At 36.1% G+C, this 21,797-nt stretch overlaps 1 protein-coding gene across 2 annotated transcripts; it reads left to right on the top strand.

Annotated features, from left to right (window-relative positions):
• Positions 1 to 1,677: 1,677 nt before the first annotated feature.
• LOC103970666 (transcription factor MYB53) lies at positions 1,678 to 3,272 on the top strand. 2 transcript variants are annotated; one of them, XM_009384536.3, is made up of 4 exons: positions 1,678 to 1,809; positions 1,880 to 2,150; positions 2,230 to 3,009; positions 3,093 to 3,272. In XM_009384536.3, the coding sequence occupies exons 2-4, from the start codon at positions 1,885 to 1,887 to the stop codon at positions 3,118 to 3,120; spliced, it is 1,074 nt and encodes a 357-aa protein (XP_009382811.2). In that variant the 5' UTR covers positions 1,678 to 1,809; positions 1,880 to 1,884; the 3' UTR covers positions 3,121 to 3,272. The 2 variants fall into 2 exon arrangements, with proteins under 2 accessions (XP_009382811.2, XP_009382812.2); XM_009384537.3 differs by having other exon boundaries at positions 1,705 to 1,809; positions 1,883 to 2,150.
• Positions 3,273 to 21,797: the final 18,525 nt, after the last annotated feature.

Here is a 21,797-nt window from a genome sequence, read left to right as displayed (position 1 = left end):
GCTGATGGGTGACGACAATGGTGACCCAAAAAAAGAAGAAGAAAAAGATCTAATAAAATCTACAAAAGATACTACTGAATTGTCAAAGTTAGATGCCAAATGCTTGATTAATGGTGGCACAACTAACATGAAAATGACTCAAAATATTTCTGCAAAAAGTGGCATGTTGCTTCATCCAAATACTAAACTCATCATAGTAATACCGGTCTCGGCTTAACAAATTAGTCAATTTGTTTTGATCATGGTGGTGGATTATAAAAGTCTCAGATTTGGTTGATGGCTGAGCTGAACAAGCAAGAAAGTGGTTGGAAAATTAAAGACTTTGCTGCTGCAAATCAAAGTACGGTCACTCTACATTCCTTATCCTGTTATTGTCTGGCACTGTTCTTCCCAGTGACATTCTTGAACTCCAACACATTAAGAACAAACAGCCTTTCAAGATGGCTTCCATCGCTAGAACTCCTTAACTATGAAATCTTTTTCTGTGGACAGAGCTTAGTTTTGCTCCAAAACATGCATGAATCTGAGCATCCATCATTAGACTGCTGCTCCTGCAAGATGCCTCCTGATCACTGTTCCTTCTCGGCCTCCAGCAAGTCGAAGTGATCAGAACTCTTTCTATCTATTATCTTAAGATTGGCATCACATAATGATCAGAACCATATGTATTCATCGAAGTCATCCCTTTCTTGCTCAACAATGCAAGGAATCTTGGGATTCAAACACCACACTATCTTACTCTGCCACACACACACACTCTCTCTCTGATTGGGCTGAGCTATTATGAATTATGGTGGGGGTGTCTCATGCTCATCCATTACAAAATGGTTTGTACTCGTAGTGATGCATGGAGGAGCTCAAGAGCCATGCATGCGTGCATAACAACACCAGGTCATGAAGGCATTCCCATCAAAGCAAGCAATGTCAAAGAATACTGCAAGTTGATCTCAGCCTGCAGAGATGACTGGTGGAGTATCTGTTGGTCATCTAGAGAATCCAACAGGAATTTGGATCTCTCACCCTTGCTCTTGTTTTAATTAATTAGTTAATTTTACATATAGTGAACACCCACCATCAGTAGTGTGATAGTGGTTTATAATGAACACACACTTTGTATTGTTTTGAGCTAATTTCTAAGGAATTGTTTTACATTGTTTTGTGTTGATTGCAGATTATTTAACAACCATGCATTCTTATGTCACTAACATATATATATATATATATATATATATATATATATATATGCATATAAATCTAGTGAAAAGGATGGGCCTGCATTAGGATCAAAGCTGCAGAGCAGTGGAACAGGTTGTTCTACTGAAGCCAATTCCCCATGGAAAACAAATAGTAAGTTCTTTGACTGTAAACCCCTCTTCAAATGGCATGGAAAACCTAATCCTCAGCTACTCACCTGCAATCGTGTCAGCAAACGTGGAATTCCACAAAGAAGGGCTACTTGTTGATCTCCCTCCCCAAAAAGCCCTTTTACTCCCCCACCTTCAAAGCTCCAATATTATAGCTATATGATAGCCATATATATATATATATACTAGGTAGAGAGTAATTTGATATGTCTGCATGCATGAACATATTAAAGTACGTGTCTCGTTTCTAGCCAAAAAATACAAGCATGAATGCGTTTATACATCAATGTGGGCAAGCAAGTTCGAGAATATTTATTATTGATGTTGGTCACTGTTCTCCTTATGTTTGTGTAAGCAGGAAACTCTATAAAATCTCATCACAACCCGAGCTGAAACAGAGTTCAGATTCCAACCCTTGTTTGTGTGGAAATCTCTCCACCATTAGGTTTGCTTCCATCTTTTTGTATATGCATGTCTTGTCAGCCAACTCAACAGTGGACTCCTTTGGATTACAGCAGCAATGGTGAAGTCTCCCAACCGAGACGAGACGGGAGGGGTAAAGAAGGGGCCGTGGACGCCGGAGGAGGACCGGAAGCTGGTGGAGTACGTGGAGAAGCACGGGCGCGGCAGCTGGCAGCGGATCCCCAAGATTGCCGGCCTCAACCGCTGCGGCAAGAGCTGCAGGCTGCGGTGGACCAACTACCTGCGCCCTGACATCAGGAGGGGCAAGTTCACGGAGGAGGAAGAGCAGCTCGTCATCCACCTGCACTCCATGCTCGGAAACAAGTAAAGGCCGGCTGCCTCCTCCATCGACTCATCTCCCATCGGTCTTGATCGAACGCGTGCGTTTCTTGTTGGCATGCAGGTGGAGTTCGATCGCGACGAAGCTGCCCGGGAGGACGGACAACGAGATCAAGAACTACTGGAACACGCACCTGAGGAAGAAGCTCATCCGGATGGGTATCGATCCGGTGACGCATCGGCCGGCGACCAACCTCAATCTCCTAACCGGCCTCTCCAACCTGCTCTCGGCTGGTGGTCTCGGCGGCACCGCCAGCCACTTGGATAACGCTCTCAAGCTGCAGGCCGACGTCGCGCACCTGCTCAAGCTGCAGCTGGTGCAGAGCCTGATCCAGGTCTTAACCAGCAGCTACGGTACTCCAAACATGGACCTGATGAACCTCTTCCGTTCGCCTCCTCTCGGGAACCACCAACCGAGCGATCTCCTGCAGCTGAGCCGCCAGATCGAGGGCGGTCTCGGAGGCTCGCTCAGCCTGCAGAACTCGATTCCGATGATCCCAAACCTCTCGATCTTGAGTCACTACCTGAACAATATTGGATTGCAGCCTACACCCGAGCGCAGCTTTCCATCGGACGCGGCAGCAGTTACAGCATCAGATGCTTCAAGAACGGAGGAGCCGAGCGCGGAGATCAGCAACGTCAGTAGCACCAGTTCCATTCCGGCGTCGAGCTCGACCCATCCACTGGTTTCTGCCTCTTCCGAGACCAAGAACATTGAGCTGGTCCAATCGAGTGATACCCTGTACACCAACACACTGGCCTCTGAATCCTTCGAGACCTGCTGGGACAACCTGATGAAGTTGGATAACCTCGACAGTCATTTTGGCTGGAAAGATATCATAGAGTAAGACTCTTAGATCTTCTTTTGCCTCTCCACCATACGACTTCGCATGCATAACATGTTCTTTCTTTCCTCGTCCGCTGCAGCCAGATGTCATGGCCTGATGCACCCTAGAGACCACAGGAGCTCATCGATCACACGAGGAAACCAGCAATATGCATCACTAGCGTACGTCACAGATAGCATCTCCGGCATCATTTTTTATGTACAAGCTGCTGTATATGTTCAGATAGATAAAGAATAAAAGGGGTTTCTTTTCTCATTCAGTGTATGTGAGATTTGAGATGCAACAATTTTTAGTTCTCGATCATCATGACTTCTGTTGGGTGTGTGATCCGAGGAGCGAGTAGGATGCAGTAGCTGACAGCCAGAGACGTTTGGTGAGCTGCACGTAACCAAAAGACAGGAAGATATAGTTGGGTCGGAGGTGAGGTTGCATCTTACGTTAAGGAAATAAGAAGCTGAGAGGGGACGTTGTCATGCACGCAACAAGCTTTCGAGGTCATTGGCCGACAGGTTTGACTTTGATTAAAGGCGACAAGGAGACAGCCATTCAAGTTTCGGAGTTCCGAGACGTTGGGGTTAATGTTTTTGGCCTCAAAACATCCATCTTCAAAGTTATGTGGCCTTTTGTCCGTTGACCAAATGAACAGATCATCCATTTGCTCGGTTACTTTAGCAACAAGCCGTTGACTTTACCATTAAGTACTCCTACCTAATCTCTTACCATGAAAATGATTTTGACTCGAGTCAGTAAATTGCATCCTAAACAGAAAGTAATATACCGAGTAGGACGTGATGAAGTGTCAGATTCCTGTTCGAGTAATCCGTCTCTTTAGAACTCGAGGAGACAGTGGTAGGAGCCTATAGAACATATTCCAAGAGATGAAGAAGATGATCCTTTTGTTGAAATTATTCGTGTCACAGTGCAATCATGGGGTTAAGGATATCCATGCAATAAATAAATAAGGATATTATCTTGAGTTCATATTTTATGAGCCAATTTTATCGATTCTATTTTATTTTCTTAGTCATGTGATATTATTGTTTTGATTACTAAAAACATGTTGCTTACCACTGACTCATAAACATGCAATTAGAACAGAAACATTAATGGAAATACAAATTTAGGAAGAAGGATATGAAGGTTATGGTAAGCTGAGAGAGAAGGGAAAGCCGTTTCCACAGGGGGATAACATGATAGGAGCAAAGTAGGTGATCGACGCACCTGTAAGGAACCACCATCCACCTAATCTCAACCCTAAAAGCTTCTCACGGTATTACTGCGTCATATATGTGGAGAAAGAAGATGTCGTGTGTTGGATGAACTCATTATTTCATTTGGAAGAACAACCAAGCATTCTTTAGCCTCTTAAAATTTGAAGTTGAGATATCGAGTACAATCCAAATTAACCTTGTCATCGAACTGGTTTTCTGTTCTTCAGATGTGCAGGTACTCATGCTCAATATTAATCGCAATAGGCCTTCTCCATCACAACATTAGTTATTATCTCAGTCCCTCATTTCTGATCAATGATGCTCAAAGGTAGTAAAATACGCTATGGTCTAATGTCTTCGTTTCTTCGCCCATTTCGTTATTATGTCACATATTCATTGCAACATAGGACGAATAAATACAAGTAAGAGATTAATATATCCATCTTCTCACCATAGAAGGGGAAAGAGATAAATAGAAATTCTTATAATAACTTAACTATTAGGATGATTATTTGAGAGTGATAGAATATTTTTTATACATATTATCTAAACTGGAATAAAGAAGAATTTTAAGCATTTAACTTCCATTCAAAAAAAAAAAACCAAATTAACTATTTCTAACAATGATAAAACGACATTTGAATTAAAGATGTCCATAAAAATATAAAAGTACCTTAAATATTTATCATATGAGTTTTAAAGGTTATCAATTCAGATTAGAGTTCTAATCAAAACCTAATATACGAAAGATAATTAATTATATATATGTTATAGAAATAAATAAAGTATATAATTTTCAAATTTATCCTTCGAGGTAGATGACCATGATGTGTGAGAAACAGGGTAATGTCATCTTTTAGAAAATAAAAAACACTATGGGGCTTGTCTAATTCTTATTATTCATAATCTCTTAAAAATTAATAAAATAATATTTTACTATTTACAATCTCTCTAATTTTATATTTTACCCTCTTTTTTCCTTCCTCGCCTACATAGACTATGTCCATTGATTCTCCCCAACACTCTAGTGGGTAGTTTGCAAAGATTCAGGATATAACATCTTTTAAGTTAATACAATTAATCTAGAAGATGGTGTCTCTTGGATTATTATAGAATATTTATGTAACTTTAAAAATAATTCAGAGGCGGAGAGAATAATAATAATAATAAAAAGTTTACGGGACTAAAGAGTGAAAAGATTTTATTAGAATTAAATTATAAATTGAGGATATATATGTTTATTTATAAAGGAATAACTTAAGAATATTCAAAGTTCTTAATAGATTGTAAACAAAAATAAAAGGCTACAAATAGTAATCTTCAAAATAAAATAATATAATATTTTATGCGAGAAAAAAAAATAGAAACTTGAGATTTTTTAAAAAAATTCATGTGTAAATAAGTACAAACATAAGTGATTATATAAGAATATATTTGACCTTATAAAATTGCACATACACACGGACTAAGTAGGTGTTTAAATTGAATTGAAAAATCAAATCGAATTGGTTTGGTTCGAATTGATTCATCAATAATTTAGTTTGAAGACCGTAAATGATTCTAGTTTGAGTGGATATTCCTCTTAGGTTCAATTATTTGATTCATTTTGAACCAAACCCAATTATAATTTCAAAAATATAACTCAACCCAAAGATCCCAAAAACCCTAAAATCTCATCCTAAATTAGATGATTCTTTGGCTACATCCTTTTCTGAGTCTTGCTCTCTCCTCCTTAACCCCCTTTTTTTTTTTCATCATTCTTAGTTAATATTTTTTGTTTTGTGATTTGTATGAATTTCTTTCTTACATCCCGGTATGTGCATGCATGCATAAACATATGACATCTTGTTGGGAAAAACCTGAAGCGGAATAATTCTTTTCTCTCTTTGTGTATCAAAATAAGTTCCTCATCAAAATACCAACTTGATATCAAAATGTAAATATCAATCAGCACAGCATAAACAATAGAGTAATTAATCAATCACACAGTTGGACCAAATCTTTTAATATGGAAAACCTAATGTGGGAAAAATCACGGGACCGTAGTCCACCTCAAACTTTCACTATCAATAATAACGATAACAAGTTTATAGTAAATCTTCTCTAGAATAACTAGAGGATCATAATAATATTAAGAACATAGATATTGGCTTTAGCATATCATTATATAGGATAGATCTCCTCAAAAGAGAATTCTAGATCTCACAAAGTGGGTATAGCAAGAAAGTACCTTAGAGCGGATAAACTGTAGATCAACACCATTAAGATTGTAGAGTTTGCTACAATGATTCTCCACATAAAATTTGGGCCAAAACTAACAACGTTTTGTCACGGACAAACTTCTAAACAGGATGTTTGATGTATGCTTATGTATATCCGTGTCTTTTGGTATATTCATACTTTGTACAGCATGTAGAGGGACGGTCGAAGGCTAAATAGTCTCATTTTAGTTGGGTTGATGGTCGTTTAGGCTTGTAAATAAAGGTTGTGTCATGTGGACATGTGTGAGAGATTTTCGGTCTGTAATGGACCATTTTGACCTTTTATTGTGTAACTATTCAGAGCTTGTAAGGTCTGTTTGTAATTTACATTGTCTATGAAGTGTTTTCGGAAATGTTTGCTTGTGGATCTCGAATGATGCGTTTTCTTTAACTCGTTCTCTCTTTTGTGGGTCCTAAGGGACATGGGAGGCTTCGGGGAGGCTGACCTTTGTGGACGGACACGCAAGGGTACCGCACGACTTAGGCAAAACCAGCTAAGTCCGTGACAGTTTAACCATCGATCGTCAAATAGAAAACTCATAAGCCTAATATTTCTCTCTCTTTTCTTTTCTTTTCTCTCTCTCTTTAGTCGTGTTTTGCCGCCGTTCACACCATGTACGAAAAAAATTTTCCTCTCTCAATGTTTTATCTTATCTCATATTTTTCTTTTTTTAATTATTGATTTGGGTTCAATAGGCCCAATTGTCCAACCCACGTATGGGCTGGACCAACACATGTCTTGTTTAAAAAAAAAATACAAGCATGCATTTGTTTATCCATTAGTGAGGGCAAGCAAGTACGATAATAATTATTGTTGATGTTGGTCACTGTTCTCCTTTTGTTAGTGTAAGCAAGAGACTATAAAATCCCATCAGAACCTGAGCCGAAACAGAGTTCAGATTCCAACCCTTGTTTGTGTGGATTTCTCTCCACCATTAGGTTTGCTTTCATCTTTTTGTATATGCATGTGTTGTTCTCAACAGTGGACTCCTTTGGATTACGGTGTTAGAATATGTGGCCCTTTTATAATTGAATAAGATATATAATAGAATAATTAATTGGGTTCCGTTCAGATATTTTAGCCAATAGACTAAGTCCACTACGGAACGATTCCTCGGAGATATCCTTGATGGGAGGAAATCTTCTGAGATCTCATCGTAGACCCTCTGCTCTCGTCTATAAAAGGACAGGATCTCTAGGGGTTGAGGGTGTGTGTGTTAGAGCGTCATAACATTGACACGTATAGACGCACCTCTCCGTTGAGGGATTCAGTTATTCTCCTCGACTCTCTCCCCAAAACCCTCTCCCCAAATCCATCAATCTGTGTGGATCCTGTGAAAGGATAGGAAGAGAGGAGAAAGGGTCTACTCTCCGCACTCCCTGCAGATTCCGCAGTGCGATCGGATTAAAGATGGAGCTTGCAGCAATCTTGGATCACGGTGCTTAGCAGATCAAACAAGATCTCTGAACGGATGGCATTAAAAGGTACGCATCGTATAATTAGATCTATGCATTGATTTCAATCCTGGCATTTAGGTTATTTCCGCATTATTGACATAGCATAATTACAGATCTTTATGCTTACAATTGGTATCAGAGCCAGGTTACGATCTTTATGCTCTGATACCAATTGTAAGCATAAAGATATGTAATTATGCTATGTCAATAATACGGAAATAACCTAAATGTCAGGATTGAAATCAATGCATAGATCTAATTATACGATGCGTACCTTTTGATGCCATTCGTTCATAGATCTTGTTTGATCTGCTAAGCACCGTGATCCAAGATTGCTGCAAGCTCCGTCTTTAATCCGATCGCACTGCGAAATTTACAGGGAGTGCGGAGAGTAGACCCTTTCTCCTCTCTTCCTATCCTTTTACAGGAACCACACAGATTGATGGATTTGGGGAGAGGGTTTTGGGGAGAGAGTCGAGGAGAATAACTAAATCTCTCAACGGAGAGGTGCGTCTATACGTGTCAACGTTATGACGCTCTAACACACACACCCTCAACCCCTATAGATCCTGTCCTTTTATAGGCGAGAGCAGAGGGTCTACGATGAGATCTCAGAAGATTTCCTCCCATCAAGGATATCTCCGAGGAATCGTTCCATAGTGGACTTAATCTATTGGCTAAAATATCTGAACGGAACCCAATTAGTTATTCTATTATATATCTTATTCAATTATAAAAGGGCCACATATTCTAACATTCTCCCACTTGCCCATTAATTGATAAGATATAAAAGAGATACAAAATCAAAACAAACAAAACAAAATTTGTTTAAAAACAATTTTACCTAATTGTATTCCAAGATATTTTGAAAAGCATTTTATACATGGCCATGTTTTAAAAAATAAGCCAATAAGTCCAATAAACATAATAATACTATATTAAGTCCAACTATCAATGCGAGTCATAGCGGTTGTATTTCATCAATGTCATACTCCCTTCTATGTACTACAACATTGTTAGTCTTTCCTAACATAGTCCATAATGACCCCTGTAATTTGTTTTGTCAAGACAATCTTGTTATTACATTCAACCATAATATGCATAAACATAAATGTAAACAGGATAGCAGAAACAGATAACTTTAATTAAGTAAAATGTCAATAATAGCATCCATATAAACATGCGTCACCATATCCTTTATGACTTGCTCACAAGCCCCATTCTAAGAACATGTTCTTTGAATATTTTGCACTGTAAGGCTTTTGTCAATGGATCAGCAACCATCATAGTGGTGCTCAAGTTCTCAATTGACACTTGCTGTTTCTAGACTCTTTCTCTAACCACCAAGTACTTTATCTCAATGTGCTTGGAACCACTAGAGTACTTGCCATTCTTAGAGAAGAAAACTGCTGCAGTGTTATCACAAAATATCTTCAGCGGCTTGGCAATTGAGTCGACCACACCAAGTCCTGAGATAAAATTTCGCAGCCATAAAGCTTGATTTGTGGCCTCAAAGCATGCCACAAATTCAGTTTCCATTTGATGATGCAATAAGCGATTGCTTTGCACTTTTCCAAGAAATTGGCCCACCAGCTAACATAAATACAAATCCTGAAGTGGACTTCCTACTGTCGAGGCAATTTACAAAATCAGCATCTGAATATCCAGTTATTTCAAGCTGATCAGATCTCCTGTATATGAGCATATAATCTTTTATCCCTTATAGATATCTCATTACTTTCTTTGCAGCTTTCCAATATTCCATTCCTGGGTTGCTTTGATATCTTCCCAGCATTGCAACTGCAAAACTGATATCTGGTCTTGTACAGGTTTGAGCATATAATAGACTTCCAACTGCGCATCCATAAGGAATATTCTTCATTTGATTCTTTTCTAAGTCATTTTTTGGGCACTGGTTTTGACTGAATTTTTCACCTTTAGAAATAGGTACATCATTGGTTGAGCAAAGCTGCATATTAAATCTCTCCAAGATACGATCAATATATCTTTTCTGAGACAATCCTAATAATCCTTGAGATCTATCTCTGAATATCTTAATGCCAATAACATAGGATGCCTCATTCATATCAATCATCTTAAAGTTCTTGTTGAGAAATATCTTGGTTTCGTGCAATAAACTAAGATCACTACTGACAAATAAAATATCATCCACAGGTATATACACTGATCAACAGTATTTTCCTTAAATCTGAAGGAAGTAATGGTATTATGAAACTTTATATACCATTGTCTGGAAGCTTGTTTAAGGTCATAAATGGATTTCTTAAGTTTACAAGCCCAACTTTCTTTTCCCTTTTCTATGAATCCTTCAGGTTGTTCCATATAGATTTCCTCATCCAGATCCCCGTTCAGAAATGCTGTTTTCACATCCATCTGATGCAACTCAAGATCATAATGAGCTACTAATGCCATAACAATTCGCAATGAGTCCTTTTTAGAAACTGGAGAAAAAGTCTCATTATAGTCGATGCCTTCCTTCTGAGAAAAAACCTTTAGCCACAAGTCTGGCTTTATATCGTTCGATATTACCCTTTGAGTCGCGTTTTGTCTTAAAGACCCATTTACAACTGACTCTTTTACAATCATTGGGCAATTCAACGAGATCCCAGACATCATTCTGTACCATTGATTTTAACTCTTCTTTCATTGCATCATACCATTTTTCAGAATCGTTACTTTCTATGGCTTGTGAAAACGATAAGAGGACTTTTTTTATTCCTATATCATAATCTGATTCTTGTAGATATACAACATAATCATCAGAAATGACATGTTTCCTTTTCTTTTGAGATCTTCTCAAATATGCCAATTGTGATTGTTCTACAAGATCATCAGCGACGACATCAACATCATGTGAGAGTACTTGGATGTTATTTTGTTGTTCACCCTCATCAATACTCTCATTGATTTGAGGAACAACAATCTCTCGGACAGGAGATGATATGGGAGAATTAACCTGAATCTCCTCAATATCAAAATTAACCCTTCGAGATTTTTCACTCCCACAGATTTCACTATTTTCTAGGAATTTTGCATTACCAGATTCTACTATTCTCATACTATGATTATGGCAATAAAATCTATATCCCTTGGATTTTTCTGGATAACCAATAAAATATCCTGAAATAGTTCTTGGCTTCAATTTCTTTTCATGTGGATTGAATACTCTTATCTCTGCAGGACATCCCCAAATATGTAAATGTCTCAGACTGGGCTTCCTACCAGTCCATAACTCAAATGGAGTCGATGAAACTGACTTACTAGGAACCCTGTTCAAGATGTACATAGCTGTCCTAAGAGCTTCACCCCACATCGACTCAGGTACAGAGGAATAACTCATCATGCTCCTAATCATATCCATCAGAGTACGATTTCACCTTTCAGCAACACCGTTCTGCTGTGGCACACCTGGTAATGCAAATTGAGCACAAATACCCCGTTGTTCTAGGAATCTAGCAAAAGGACCAATATTCTGACCAGATCCATCATATCTGCCATAAAATTCACCACCTCTGTCAGATCTGACAATTTTAACTTTTCTATCTAATTGTCTCTCAACCTCATTTATGTATACTTAAGAGTATCAATGGCTTGAGACTTTTCATGTATTAGATAAACATAGCCATATCTGGACAGATCATCTATAAATATGATGAAATATTTTTCTTTATTAAAACAAGGAATATGGAGTGGTCCGCAGATATCAGTATGAATAATCTCAAGGAGTTCTTTACTTCTTGTGGCATTTTTCTTTATTTGTTTAGTTTGCTTTCCCTTTATGCAATATATATAAATATCAAAATCAGTGAAGTCTAAATGTTCCAAAATATTATCCTTCACTAATCTTTCAATTCTTTTCTTGGAGATATATCCCAATCGTCTATGCCACAATATAGAAGATCTTTCATTATTGAAACTACGTTTCAATCCAACATTTGATTGCAGGGTCATTAATGTCTTTGCAAACTCAAGATCCAAATTAATTCTGTACAAACCATCACAGAGAATTCCAGAACCAACTTTTATTGAATCATAAAATATACTGAGTTTGCCACTGCCAAAAGAAATACAATATCCTAATTCATCAATTCTAGAAAGAGAAATCAAATTTCTAGAAATTGTAGGGACATAACATGTGTTAACAAGATCCATCAAGTGACCTGTCTCTAAGCGTAGACAATAAGTTCCCATTGATATCACTTTCGCTTTAAGACGATTTCCCATAATGATGAATCTTTCATGTTCTTTTGGTTTCCGAATTGAAAGAAATCCCTGCATATTATTTGTAACATGAGTTGAAGCACCGGAATCTATCCACCAAGTGTTAGAAGGAACTTCTGTAATGTTTGATTCGAAACATACAAAGGTCGAGTTAATACCTTTCTTTTCGAACCAAGTCTTGCGTTTAATGCAATCCTTCTTCACATATCCTTTCTTGCCACAAAAGAAGCACTTTATAGTAAAGGCTTTCTTTTCATTAGTCTGTTTAACATTTCCAAACTTAGCAAATCTCTTTGATGGATGATGCTTCAACTTTTTTTTCTTATTACCACCTCCTTGAGTAGTCGTCATGACGTTATATGAATTTTCCTGCCTTAATCTCAATTCTTCCTGAACACACATGCTAGTCAACTCATTCAAGTCCCACTTATCTTTATTTGTATTGTAGTGAATCTTGAATGGGCCAAACTAAGAAGGAAGAGAATTGAGAATAAATTGCACGAGGAAAGATTCATCAACATTCATGCCTAATGTTTTAAGTTTTGCAGCTTTGTCAGCCATATTGAGGATATGATCCTGAATTCCTCGAGTACCATCATATTGAGTCGTAGTCAGTTCTTTCATCAATGTGCCAGCCAATGACTTATCAGCAGATTTAAATCTATCTTCAATAACCTTTAAATATTCCTTTGCGCTAGTTGCAATCGGTAATGAAGTCTTTATGTTATTTGCAATTGTCATTCTTATGAACATTAAACTAAGCCTATCAGATCTTTCCCAAGCCTTCATTTCATTAACTTGTTCTGCAGTACTTTCATCAGTCAAGTTTGTAGGCTTTTCAACAAGTAATGCTAGATCAAGATCTAATACACCTAGTGTGAATTGCACATGCTCTAACCATTTTGAATAATTTGATCCAGAAAGTATAGGGACACTAGAAGCATATGAATGTATATGCGGAAGTACCACTGCAAAAAAAATATATAACATTAATGCTTTGAGTTTGTCAAAAATTGATGAACTATTGATATCATCTATATTACACCTTTGGGTGAAATATTGACATATCTAGTATTCACTCAAGAATATTTATGGAGGACTGATACCATCCTTGAGGAATAGGTATTGTTACCTTTGGGTATACAACCCTAAACTACAAGGATATCTAAAATAGTATCATCCTACCCCATCATATAATTATTTAAATTAGATTCTCCTTTGGGATTATCTAAATCTCCTAATTATATGTGCCATTATGAATATTATTTCCTTAATATCATTTAGGACTAATTCTTTAATATTATTTTATAAGTCATTAGTCTAGGTCACTTTGGTGGCTACAAGACTAATGCAATAATATAAAATAAAAATATCCTATAAAATGATAAAACTTTTATTGTAATTCATATCACAAAAGTTTATCATCCCAGGCCACTTTGGCAGCTACTAGTCAGATAAAACTTAGGGAAATGAATTACAAATAATATTCATCAATTTCTTTAATTTTTGCTAAGCAATTCAATAATAAAACAAATGACCATAATAATTATTGAATATTAATGCAAAGCAATTCAATAATAAAGAACAATAATAATTATTGAATATTAATGCATCACAGAGAATTCCAGAACCAACTTTTATTGAATCGTAAAATATACTGAGTTTGCCACTGCCAAAAGAAATACAATATCCTAATTCATCAATTCTAGAAAGAGAAATCAAATTTCTAGAAATTATAGGGACATAACATGTGTTAACAAGATCCATCAAGTGACCTGTCTCTAAGCGTAGACAATAAGTTCCCATTGATATCACTTTCGCTTTAAGACGATTTCCCATAATGATGAATCTTTCATGTTCTTTTGGTTTCCGAATTGAAAGAAATCCCTGCATATTATTTGTAACATGAGTTGAAGCACCGGAATCTATCCACCAAGTGTTAGAAGGAACTTCTATAATGTTTGATTCGAAACATACAAAGGTCGAGTTAATACCTTTCTTTTCGAACCAAGTCTTGCGTTTAATGCAATCCTTCTTCACATATCCTTTCTTGCCACAAAAGAAGCACTTTATAGTAAAGGCTTTCTTTTCATTAGTCTGTTTAACATTTCCAGACTTAGCAAATCTCTTTGATGGATGATGCTTCAACTTTTTTTTCTTATTACCACCTCTTTGAGTAGTCGTCATGACGTTATATGAATTTTCCTGCCTTAATCTCAATTCTTCCTGAACACACATGCTAGTCAACTCATTCAAGTCCCACTTATCTTTATTTGTATTGTAGTGAATCTTGAATGGGCCAAACTAAGAAGGAAGAGAATTGAGAATAAATTGCACGAGGAAAGATTCATCAACATTCATGCCTAATGTTTTAAGTTTTGCAGCTTTGTCAGCCATATTGAGGATATGATCCTGAATTCCTCGAGTACCATCATATTGAGCCGTAGTCAATTCTTTCATCAATGTGCCAGCCAATGACTTATCAGCAGATTTAAATCTATCTTCAATAACCTTTAAATATTCCTTTGCGCTAGTTGCAATCGGTAATGAAGTCTTTATGTTATTTGCAATTGTCATTCTTATGAACATTAAACTAAGCCTATCAGATCTTTCCCAAGCCTTCATTTCATTAACTTGTTCTGCAGTACTTTCATCAGTCAAGTTTGTAGGCTTTTCAACAAGTAATGCTAGATCAAGATCTAATACACCTAGTGTGAATTGCACATGCTCTAACCATTCTGAATAATTTGATCCAGAAAGTATAGGGACACTAGAAGCATATGAATGTATATGCGGAAGTACCACTGCAAAAAAAATATATAACATTAATGCTTTGAGTTTGTCAAAAATTGATGAACTATTGATATCATCTATATTACACCTTTGGGTGAAATATTGACATATCTAGTATTCACTCAAGAATATTTATGGAGGACTGATACCATCCTTGAGGAATAGGTATTGTTACCTTTGGGTATACAACCCTAAACTACAAGGATATCTAAAATAGTATCATCCTACCCCATCATATAATTATTTAAATTAGATTCTCCTTTGGGATTATCTAAATCTCCTAATTATATGTGCCATTGTGAATATTATTTCCTTAATATCATTTAGGACTAATTCTTTAATATTATTTTATAAGTCATTAGTCTAGGTCACTTTGGTGGCTACAAGACTAATGCAATAATATAAAATAAAAATATCCTATAAAATGATAAAACTTTTATTGTAATTCATATCACAAAAGTTTATCATCCCAGGCCACTTTGGCAGCTACTAGTCAGATAAAACTTAGGGAAATGAATTACAAATAATATTCATCAATTTCTTTAATTTTTGCTAAGCAATTCAATAATAAAATAAATGACCATAATAATTATTGAATATTAATGCAAAGCAATTCAATAATAAAGAACAATAATAATTATTGAATATTAATGCAAAATAGTTCAATAATAAATAACCATAATAATTATTGAATAATAATGCAAAACAGTTCAATAATAAAATAACAATAATAATTATTGAACATTAATGTAAAATAATTCAATAATAAAATAACCATAATAATTATTGAACATTTATGTAAAGCAGTTCAATAATAAATAACCATAACAATTATTGAACATTAATGCAAAGCAATTCAATAATAAATAACAATAATAATTATTAAATATTAATGCTAAGCAGTTCAATAATAAATAACCATAATAATTATTGAACTTTAATGTAAAGCAATTAAATAATAAATAACCATAATAATTATTGAACTTTAATAAAACTCATATGATAATTTCAAGCATATACATGTGAATAAATAAATAAAAATTCCAAAAACAATAATTGGATTTTAATTTTATTTACCACATATATAATGAATAATTCATATGAGAAAACCATAAAAAACCATAATTTATATTTTTTTTAATCAAAATTAAATCCAATCAAATAATCAAAAATATAATCATTATTAAAATTAATCATAATTATAATAAATGATATTTATCAATTTTTATAATTGAGAATATAACCTAAATTTCTCAATTTCATAATGATAAAAACCGAAAATATTTGATAGGATATAAATCGAAAATATGCGAATGGCAGAACTGTAATTTGGTAGAAATTAGACCCCAAGGGCAAAACCATAAATATGTTGACAGAACATAAACTGTAATTACGATATTTGCAAAGGGTAAAACTGTAATTTTTTTAAAACCCTAGCCTCGAAGGTAAAACCATAATTAGCGCAGTAGTTTTCTTCTCTAAAAATGGCAAGTACTCTAGTGGTTCCAAGCACATTGAGATAAAGTACTTGGTGGTTAGAGAAAGAGTCCAGAAACAACAAGTGTCAATTGAGAACTTGAGCACCACTATGATGATTGCTGATCCATTGACAAAAGCCTTACAGTGCAAAATATTCAAAGAATATGTTCTTAGAATGGGGCTTGTGAGCAAGTAATAAAGGATATGGTGATGCATGTTTATGTGGATGCTATTATTGACATTTTACTTAATTAAAGTTATATGTTTCTGCTATCCTATTTATATTTATGTTTATGCATATTATGGTTGAATGTAATAATAGGATTATCTTGACAAGACAAATTACAGGGGTCATTATGGACTATGTTAGGAAAGACTAACAATGTTGTGGTACATAGAAGGGAGTATGACATTGATAAAATACAACCGCTATGACTCGCATTGATAGTTGGACTTAATATAGTATTATTGTGTTTATTGGACTTATTGGCTTATTTTTAAAACATGGCCATGTATAAAATGTTTTTTTTTAATTTCTTGGAATCCAATTAGGTAAAATTGTTTTTAAACAAATTTTGTTTTGTTTGTTTTGATTTTGTATCTCTTTTATATCTTATCAATTAATGGGCCAAGTGGGAGAATGTTAGAATATGTGGCCCTTTTATAATTGAATAAGATATATAATAGAATAACTAATTGGGTTTCGTTTAGATATTTTAGCCAATAGACTAAGTCCACTACGAAACGATTCCTCGGAGATATCCTTGATGGGAGGAAATCTTCTGAGATCTCATCGTAGACCCTCTACTCTCGCCTATAAAAGGACAGGATCTCTAGGGGTTGAGGGTGTGTGTGTTAGAGCGTCATAACGTTGACATGTATAGACGCACCTCTCCGTTGAGGGATTCAGTTATTCTCCTCGACTCTCTCCCCAAAACCCTCTCCCCAAATCCATCAATCTGTGTGGATCGTATGAAAGGATAGGAAGAGAGGAGAAAGGGTCTACTCTCCGCACTCCCTGCAGATTCCGTAGCGCGATCGGATTAAAGACGGAGCTTGCAGCAATCTTGGATCACGGTGCTTAGCAGATCAAACAAGATCTCTGAACGGATGGCATCAAAAGGTATGCATCGTATAATTAGATCTATGCATTGATTTCAATCCTGGCATTTATGTTATTTCCGCATTATTGACATAGCATAATTACAGATCTTTATGCTTACATACGGCAGCAATGGTGAAGTCTCCCAACCGAGACGAGTCGGGAGGGGTAAAGAAGCTGGTGGAGTACATGGAGAAGCACGGGCACGGTAGCCGGCAGCGGATCCCCAACCGACCACAATCGCTGGGGCAAGAGCTGTAGGCTGCGGTTTGTTGATGAATTGATGCGATGTGGCTGATGACACCTAGTCCACGGGTCGATATCGGGAGTCCATGATCAGTTTCGTTAGTTATCGAAGTCGGTCACGCCCTCAGGACAGTGGTGCTGGCAGCAAAGTGTTGGTTGGCATCTCTCGATCGGGATAGTGATTGTGGCTCTATGGTGGCCGCTTTCCTGCACAGAAGGCCCTCGTCGGTTGGTTATCGACTTTGGCCCCTCCGACGATCAAGTCAATACTTGGTGGGAGTTTATTTTTTTCTGTCTTCTCCTCCCTGGGCCAGATACCGGTCGGGTTTCTATACTACTGTACGAGGGTCGGCTGTGCGTGGGTTTGGTGCAGTAGCCGATCCTCGAGGGACGAGATGGTACCTTTGTGCGGCTGCCATCCGGGAAGTACTGGACGACCCCATCCCGAGCTTTTCACGATGGGACGTGCCGAGGAACGCCTTAGTACAAATTCCGGTTTGACACGTGGGAGTGCTTGTAACATCCCATTAGTCCCACATCGGAAGTGGGCAATATGTATGATTAGCTTATAAGGGCTTGATGAGTGTACTACGTTAACTCCCGCTTAAGCATTTTGGTCCGTGGTTGAAGGACCAAAATGGAGTTATTGGCCAGTTGGCTCATCAGACTCGGGTCATGACATTTGGTATCAGAGCCGACCTAGCATTTGGGCAGGGTGAGAGGGCTCGAGTAGGAGGATGGAGTCGAGAACTCATCACGGCGTGGAGCCACCACTGAGTTAAACCTCACATGCACTATGCTAGGGTTCGATCTGGGTTATGTCAGGCCTTGACGAGGACGTCAAGTTAATTGAGTTGGGGATATTGTAACATCTCATTAGTCCCACATCGGAAGTGGGCAATATGTATGATTAGCTTATAAGGGTATTTTGGTCCGTGGTTGATGACCTGGTGGTGGCATTAGTTTTGACGTAGCTAGGACCTAAAATATGTCTTATCACGATTGATGGGATGAATTTTATATATAAACAAATATAAATAGATATAATACAGCAGAATTAAATAAAAATTATAATCAAATAGGACATTAAGATTTACGTAAAAAAAATTCTCCAACATGAAAGGTAAAAAATTATGGGGTAAGCTAGAGAAATCCACTATAAGAATAATGAATATACAAATCTAAAAGTCTATTGTCTAAAACCCAAGTAATAATCATAAGAGAATAATTGAGATATAAGGATTACATCACTGTATGTAATATCTAAAATCTCTTCAAGTAATCATAAAAAATTCACTACAAATCTAATCTAACCTAATATGAAAAATTCACTACAAATCTAATCTAACCTAATATGAGAATACTATTTGGATGATTGAGAATAACATCTGCATTATCCTTATCTTCTTTCTTTTCATTTTTCTATTATTTTTCTACCCTTAATTGCCACTGCTGCTACTCTTTTTTTCAAAGCCACCATTGCTCCCTTTTTCTTCCCTAGCCGCCACACCCGTTTTGTTAAAAGAGTTAGGGTTTAAGTTAAAAGAGAAAAGAGTTAAGGCTAAAGTGGACTAGGGTTATTAAAGTCTACTATGAGTTAAACTAATGAGCTGTCTACCCAACAACCTCCTTCAGCACATAAGGGAGGTTGTCCTATGACTCCTCAATATGAAGTCATACCGGTCAACTGTCAACACATCTCATACCTTTCTTTCAGTAAGGTCTTTGTCAGCATGTCTATTTCATTATCATATATATGAATTTTCTAAAGTTGTAATTTTTTCCCTCAAGTACATTTCGAATTTAGTGGTATCTGACATCTATATACTTTAACTTGGAATAAAAATTTAAGTTTTTACACAAATGGATAGCGCTCTAACTATCACAATGGACCACATAAATTTTCTATTTCAGCCCCAATTCTTGTAAGAATTCTTTCATCCATAGCATTTCTTTGCAAACCTCTGTAGCAGCAATATATTCTGCCTCTATGGTGGAGAGAGTAATACACCTTTGTAATCTGGATTGTCATGACAGAGCTCCCCATACAAAAGTAAGTACAAAACCTAATGTGAATTTTCTCGTATCAATATCTCTTACTATATCTGCATCTGTGTAACCTGTCAACACAAGCGGTCCACTTCTAAAGTTTAAATAAACTTTAGAGCTCCCTTTGAGATATTTGAAAATTCACTTCACTATTGTCCAGTGCTCTTTGCTTAGATTTGTAAGAAATATGCTAGTAACAAACACTACATATGCGATGTCCGGCCTCGTATATACCATCGCACATATTAAACTTCCAACTACTAAAGCATAAGGAACCTTTTGCATTTTCTCCTTATTCTTATTACTTAACGGACTCTACCCTGAGCATAACTTGAAGTGACCTGAAAGAGGAGAACAATTGGTTTTGCATTGTTCATACTGAATCTTTCTAATATCTTCTCGATGTATTTCTCTTGTAACAACCAAATCTTCTTATTTTTATTGTCATGAAAAATCTACATATCGAATATTTGCTTTGTTGGCCCCATGTCCTTCATTGCAAAGGACTCAGTTCCTTCTTCAACCTATCAATTATAAACATATCTTTCATATGGATAAGCATGTCATTAACATAAAGTAAGAGAATAATAAAATCCTCACCAAATTATTATATATATATATATATATATATATATAATTATTTAAAATTATTCTTTTATATCTATTTTTAATCATAAATAAATTAAACTTTTTGTACCACTATCTTAGAGCTTACTTCAGCCCATATAAGCTCTTCTTCAACTTGTAGACAAAATTTTCTTTTTGTTTGACTTTGAAGCCTTCTGGTTGCTCCATATAAATTTATTCCTCCAAATCACCATAAAGGAAAGCTGTCTTCATATCTAACTGTTCAACCTTCAAATCCAGGCTAGCAGCAATACCAAGAGCAATACAAATAAAAAATATTTTAACAATAGGAGAAAAAATATCTTCAAAGTCAATACTTTCCTTTGACCAAGGTCTTTTACAACTTGTACTTTGATTGAGAATAATATTTTTGAGTCTTCAACTTGAAAATCCACTTATTTTTTAAGGCCTTCATTCCCTTTGGTAGTTGCATCAAATCATATGTGTGATTATTTTACATAGTATCCATCTCTTCCTGCATAGCAACTAACGACTTCTTTTCTTGCTCACTTTCAACTACTTCTTAGTAACTCTCTAGTTCACATGCATCAATAAGCATCACATACTCATCTGTAGAGTATCTTATAGAAGGTTGATGTTGTTTGGAAGATCTTCTCAATTGAGGTTCTATGAGAAGCTACTTCCGAACTTCTTGCTCAACATGTCCTGCAAGTAGAACAATATCGAGCTCTACACCATCTTCCTACATATATCCTTATCACCCTGATATATTGGAGGAGTAACTAGGTCATAATTTGCTAATCCTTCTACAAAAGTCTTGGCTAGTGCCTCCTTTAAATCCTCAAGGGTTTAATCCTCAAAGAAGACCACATCTCTGTTTCTTAATACTTTTTACCTTTTTAGATCTCAAAGCTTGTAACTAAACTAATCATGTAAGTAGCCAAGAAAAATATATTCTTTAGTCTTACCATCCAGCTTAAACCTCTCATTATCTGGAATATGTGTAAGTGCACGACAACAAAACACTCTCAAATGCCTATAGAAAACATCTTTCTCTAACCATACATGCTCTGCAATATCACAATATAGAGTTGTATAGGATGACAAGTTGATCATATCAACCGTAGTCCTTAAAGTCTTGTCCCAAAACTTTTTGGATAGCTTAGCCTATAAAAGCATACATTTGATTTTTTTCATAATGGTGCGGTTCATCCTCTCTGCAATTACATTATGTTGAGATGTATCAAGAACTATTATCTCATGTTGGATGTCATGTGACATGCAATGATAATTAAATAATTCTATATACTCATCATCATTATATGATCTTATGTATTTTAATTATCTTTCTATCT

Source organism: Musa acuminata, chromosome BXJ1-11 (assembly GCF_036884655.1).
Source record: "Musa acuminata AAA Group cultivar baxijiao chromosome BXJ1-11, Cavendish_Baxijiao_AAA, whole genome shotgun sequence".
In the NCBI taxonomy this organism is placed as follows: Eukaryota; Viridiplantae; Streptophyta; class Magnoliopsida; order Zingiberales; family Musaceae; genus Musa; species Musa acuminata.
The sequence above is the reverse complement of the archived record's forward strand: the minus strand, read 5'-3'. Positions and strand labels throughout refer to the sequence as shown.